The sequence below is a fragment of the Notothenia coriiceps genome, unplaced genomic scaffold (genome assembly GCF_000735185.1).
Source record: "Notothenia coriiceps isolate Sejong01 unplaced genomic scaffold, NC01 NC01_scaffold00000775, whole genome shotgun sequence".
NCBI lineage: Eukaryota > Metazoa > Chordata > Actinopteri > Perciformes > Nototheniidae > Notothenia > Notothenia coriiceps.
Window position 1 is genome coordinate 1 of NW_011333476.1, and position 6,141 is coordinate 6,141.

Below are 6,141 nucleotides of genomic sequence, written 5' to 3' on the forward strand. Positions count from 1 at the left end.
TACCCTATCTGATAATAATCCAATGCAGAGGCAATCATGTAATATAATACATTATTTTATATATATTAAATATTTATATATTTATAAAGTCTTAAAGTTACAACCGGCCCTTTGAGTGCAACCATAATGCTGATGTGGCCCTCGATGAAATTGAGTTTGACACCCCTGCCTTACAAGAACGAGCTAATTGAACCACTGGGAATACAAGCCCATATGGGAATTAGCATTTTACTGTGCCGAGTTCAATACAAGATGTCACTGAGTCAAGGATAACTGTCTCCATTAACACAGGGCCCCTTTATGTAGTATGAATGGTGATAACACACAGAGGTATCACAGATCCTACCTATGGCCTGGGGGGCTCCAGAGGCCACATTGGGTCTCTTGCGGGGGGTGAGAGCTGGCTGGATGGGGAGGATGCATGATATTGGCTGAGGTTGAGCCTGGCCAGCTTTGGGTCGTTGGCGAGGTGCGATTGAGGTTTCCAAGGTAGGAGTGGGGTCTGAGAGCCTGAAGGGAAAGAGAAATGTGACGAGAAATGTAAACGTTTTTTCCCCAAAAAATAAAACTTAAAGGTCCCCTATTATACTGTTTTTCCTCAATATATTATAGTTCTCAGATATATACAAAACATGTTTCAGCCCTCTTTCCAAAGTGCTGATTCTCTGTCTGTTACTTTAGATGAAAATAAGGAGCCCCTCCCCACGCCCCTCTGAGAGAGATTTGGTTAAAAAGAACACAATGGTGCTCTAGGAGGAGATTCAGGTGATAAGGTGGGGGGGGGGGTTACCTTGGTTGCTGATTGGCTAATGGTTACAAAAGCCAAAACATCGTTATGACATCATAAAGTGGCCAAAATCTGATCAGCTCATTTTCAGACAGGTTTTTATATAAATGGATCAGGACAAAAAGAGAGAGAATCTTTTTTCCTGAAACTTTCAGAGTCTCTTCACACAGAGGGGACACATGGTTATGTAGAAAAGATATGAACAAGTGGATTTTGCAGAATAGGTGACCTTTAAATAATTCCCAAACCTTTTATTGTGTGTGTCTTATCTTACCTGGCTTTGATATGACTCTTTTTGGCCACTGCGTCACTGGCTCTGATGGGCTCCGGAAGTTTTGCGGGAATCGGGGAATTCTACAAGAGTAAGAGGATTTGAATTGTTGCATTAAATAGAAGGTAATCGCATTTCTTAAATTGCTTGGGGTATTAGGAAAGATTTTGAGTGTTAAAGACACAATCCAGTATTGATTTGAAACGTCCGCACCATTACTGCCAAGTTTAATACAATTTAAAAAGGTGAATTCAGAATTTGGCTGACATGTTGCTGTGTTACTTTGAAATACTTTAGAAAAAAGGGTATGATGGATGGATGGCAGCCAACTGGCAAACGCTACAAAGCATCCCTTCCCTTTAATATTATTACTTCCTAGATAACTTTTCTTAGAAAGCAGCAAGGACACTGAAACCACTTCATGTGAGATACATAAGAAGTCCTATATGGTTATTAAAATAATAGCTGTGTTAATATATAATACTAACCCTACAGAATATCATCATCTAAAAATGCTGTCATTGCTCTTGCCATGGTGACTTACATGTACATTTGGGACTGGACACTCTCGTCTAGCCAGTTTAAAGGCGAAGTAGGATATTTGGTAGATGTCTGGTCTCTTATCTGGGTCAGGTTCCAGCATGTATCCTGAGAAATCAATAACAAAAGCAAGTTTGTTTAAAAAAAACATCCAAACCTACAGTTACTGCACATATACAGGATGCATAGGCTGAAAGTAGGGCGTGTGTTTATTGTGACGATCAAGGTTACTCACTGATGAGACAGTGCATGTCCTGGGAATAGCGGGAGTTGTCTGGAATAGTGAAACTTCCATCACAGATAGCCACCTGGCTCTCCCCGAAAGGAACCGTGAAGTAGCACAGCTTGTAGAGTAGACAACCCATGGCCTGTATAGACAAGAAAATCAACTCACTTTATGTAAATGTAAGGTTACATGTCCAGTGTTTCCCATACATTGATTTATTTGTGGCGGGCCGGAACAATTAAATATCGTCCGCCACAAATGGAAAATAATAATAATAATCTTTTCTTTTTTTAAATGTTGGTGGTCTACTCTAATGATGATCGGAAGGTCGGAAGGTTGCGAGTTCAAATCCCGCCTGGAACACCACTACTAGTGTGCCCTTGAGTAAGGCACTTAGCCCTCAGTTACTCCAGGGAGAATGTCCCTGCAATTGGTCATTGTAAATCTTTGGAATAAGGCGTCTGCTAAATGCCTAAATTGTAAATTATATTTTTGGGAGAATAAACCCCACAGATCCTCAACTCTGGTGTGTCTCACTCATAACAATGCAACACAGAGCAACAAGAACGTTGTAGTAGCCATGAACTCGCATGTATTTTCTTATTTGAGGGGGGGGTGGATGCGTGGGCCACCCGAATAGGTTAAGGGCCAAACACCCATAGGTTTCTGCAGAGTTGCTGAGAAGCCCTTAGTAGGCGGAGTCGGCCGCTGCCGTCTCGACAGTCTCTGCAGAAACCTATGGGTGTTTGGCCCTTAACCTATTCGGGTGGCCCANACATTGTTGGAGGAGCCTGGAATGTTAAAGTGCACCTATCATGCTATTTTAAGGCATATATTATGGGTCTCAGATATATACAAATATATAAAAACATGTCTATGATTTGTTTTGCTCAAAATACAAACAGATCATGCATTTTAGAAATCCATCATACCCCTCTATTCCAGCCCTGTTAGAGGAACGTGGATCTTGGGTCCTTAGCTTGAAAAAATAAAAATAGTTAAGCTAATGCCTGATCAGAATTCTACCGGAGATAAAGTAAAATTCTGCTGTGATAAAACGCCATCCTGTTCCAAACCACATCAAGGATTATTTCTGAAACAGTATGGAGCTCAAATGCTTTTTCTCTTGCAGGTTTATCACAAGGTGAGTTCTTTTTTTATTTCCTGCTATTTAAACACATGTGCTCTCCAGTACAGGTTAGCTCTGAGTGTTAGCGAGGCTTGCTAATGTAAACAAAGACGAGATTACGTCCAAAACACGTCAGGCATTGTTTCTGAGAGCAACTCTCTGTGGATCCACCATCCGAAATTACGTAATATCGGCAGCAAATCTGTATCCGCTCGTTGTGTTTTTAAAAGATTTGGGTACGGAGGAAAAGAGAAAGGGTTTTATTTTCTGTCGCTGCGTGAGTTCCCTGACACACCGGGGCGGGGACACATATTTATGTATGACAGACATCAAAAAGTGCATTGTGCATGATAGGTCCCCTTTAATATATATATTTTTAATTATCCTGAATATTCTTTTATATTTTCCCCATATTTTCCTGATTTTTTTTCATTCATTTTCTTGGGGATATCTTTAAAACATTGTTTGTTTTTTTACCAGAAACTAGTTCCATATGAGCATGTTTGACGGAAAATGTAAAAGAAAAATTATTCGGATTTTTTTTAGGCTATTATTACGTTTTCTGACATTTCCCATTTTTTTGGGATATCTTTAATTCATTATTTGGTATATTTTCTTTCACATGTTTTTTAAATGTATTTACAGAGTCATAGCATTCTCATTATATTTATTATCACGAGAATATTTCAATAAATAAGTTGTTTGCGATACAAAACAACAACCACTTCCCGACCAGCCAAACAGAATCTAAAATAGATCTTTAGAGGATGTTTTGGGTTTGTGCGGTCTTCCATGTTTTTCCTGTTTATTTTCAGCTTCGGAGTACCAGCAGGTTAAACATGGACACAGTGAACGCACCGCGCAGTAATATTTCTCATCAGCTGAGTAAACACGTCTGTTGCAGTGAACTCACCGAGGGTATAAAACATTTGGATCTGGTGGTTGGCTCTATTTATAAAGTGCTGCCCTTTGAAAGAGAGCTCTCTAAATATTTCTGCACTTTGTGTCGCAGACTTCCCTCCCAAACCAATAAAACCAGGATGTTTTGTATTTTAGCTGCAAACCCTCAACGCCCATTGTAAAGTCTTTCAGCTCCTGCGTGAGTTTTCATTCTCTCACTTCTAGTTTGTTATTCTCTGGATGAAAGGGTTACATCCGCATTTTCACCCACATCTCTTTCCGCTTTTTAGTTAAAAACACATTTAAAATTATTTTTCTTTGGATTTGTAAGGCTGTGTGTGCGTGCATGTGTATGTCTTGGCATAGGTAAGGTACACCTTTGTTAGTTTGCGGAGTCGCAGCTAAAGAGTCCTACTTTGTTTAAAATGTTTGAGTATTTTTACACATTTTTTATATATTTTGGGAATATTTCCCACATTTTTTTCCAGCAGTGTTTCAGAAACAACATTTTTCTTTTTTTAATACAATCTTTATTATTTTTTTGACATTTATCTGAATTTGTTCACACATTTTTAACTTACAGTTTTAGTTTTTCTCTCTCCGTGTGTGAGAGTGAGCACATGGAGACTGCTGGCTGTGGGCATCGAGAATCGGGAATCAAAGGCGGCCATTGTTGTAATGAGGAGCAGATGTTCGAGAGGAATTCTCCTGACTGCAGCACTTTTTATTTTTTCATGCGTAAGCTCTCTGTTTCCTCCCTCTGACACACACTCTGTACCTGAAGCTCCTCTCACTCCGCAGAGCTGGAGGACGTTTTTCCACCTCGTGCCGCTGTGTGTGTGACAGAGGCTTCTCTCTGGGATTCACTCTGACGTCTGCCACGTTGACAGGATTCTGAAAAGGCAGGAGGAAGCTCTTTGTGCTGCTGTACATCGAGGCCAACATTAAGAATATTGGCCTCAGTTGCAGAATAAAAGTTACATTTTCTTCCATACATGAAGTTTGTCAATATTGTTTTATATTTCTGTCACATTTTGTTATTTGCAGTGAGAATATAGGCATTCCTTTCAAAAATAAAGGCATTGCAAAATAAATACTACATTGAGACACATTTATTTAAAGAAATGTGCTTTGGTCTTTTGGTGTAAAACTAAACACAGTATAAGAAAAAAAAATGTAACAAAAAAATATATAGAATAAATAATGTGAACAAGAATTGAAAAATACATTAAAAAGTATAACAAATTAATGAAATTGCTGTGAAAAAATGTGTAGAGTTTAATTGAATTAAAAGCAGAAGAGCTGTGCAGTTTTAAAGCTGTAGTATTGTGCAGAAATGTGAACATATTGTCTTAAAAAATAAAAATCTGAATAAGTGAAATATTTGGTTTATTTCCAAGTCACTTTTTTCACATATAACAAATACAAATTTTAAAATATATTTTTTAGATGTATTACCAATGTCACTTGCAAATTGAAATAATAATAAATATATATTTATATTTTAGATAATTTGTGTTATTTGTCTCTATTTTCACAAATGGACATTTGAATAAAGGTATTGTAATAATATAAAGTCTAAAAGAAGAGAAAAAATAACAGGAAAGAAATATAAAAAATGTTTTTAAATAAATAAATAAAATACAAATATATAGAAAATACTGTATTTTTAGCAAGCGGCGAACTCTGGGGCAAAGCCGGGAAGCCCCTAAGGAAGTGCCACAAACTGCAGTTCATCTATTGGCCGATAGGGGATGGCTGCAGAAAGGAGCAATTTCCATCGACCCCCATGTTAAAATGCCCAACTTTACAGCAGAAATAAACACGTTTCTACCCCTGGATGCAATAAAAATTATTCTGGATATAGTTAGATTCCACCTTCATGACAATTGATTGGGGAGTGCATTTCTTTATAACGCACCCCTTTTAGTTATATTAGGTCTTAGAGCTTTTGCATAAATTAGGGCGTGGTCACTTAGATGCACAGGTCTTTGCGGTGACTGCAGCTTCTAGCTTTCTTTCTCTCTGCTAGCTCCGTTACCTCTGTTAGCTCCAGGATGCTACAGGGGCTCAGCTGCGAGGCTGATCCGGGGAACACAAGTTGAACTCGGACGTGTTTGTTGTGTTGATGCCATTTAAATATCGGACTTCACAAAAGGCCCTGGTCTTTCCTCACAGCGTCCATGTAAAGTTAGCGTCAACCCTCACAGGGTGAAAACAGTATTTCCGGTCTCGAAGTTTTCATAGTAAAACCTGAAGTATTCTCCTCACTGTCAAATGATGTTAAC

General features: G+C 38.5%; 1 protein-coding gene and 1 long non-coding RNA gene across 2 annotated transcripts; one reads left to right on the forward strand and one right to left on the reverse strand.

Annotated features, from left to right (window-relative positions):
* Positions 1 to 326: 326 nt before the first annotated feature.
* Positions 327 to 1,965, reverse strand: LOC104957301 (AP2-associated protein kinase 1-like; the record flags this gene model as incomplete). The annotated part of the gene is made up of 4 exons (XM_010784923.1): positions 1,834 to 1,965; positions 1,603 to 1,706; positions 1,062 to 1,141; positions 327 to 510 (listed from the first exon to the last, which is right to left on the reverse strand). Coding segments are annotated over exons 1-4 (498 nt in total), but the record flags the coding sequence as incomplete, so codon positions are not given.
* Positions 1,966 to 2,556: 591 nt separating this feature from the next.
* Positions 2,557 to 5,754, forward strand: LOC104957292 (uncharacterized). The gene is made up of 3 exons (XR_799655.1): positions 2,557 to 2,568; positions 3,840 to 3,846; positions 5,527 to 5,754. It is a non-coding gene; the product is annotated as an uncharacterized lncRNA (long non-coding RNA).
* Positions 5,755 to 6,141: the final 387 nt, after the last annotated feature.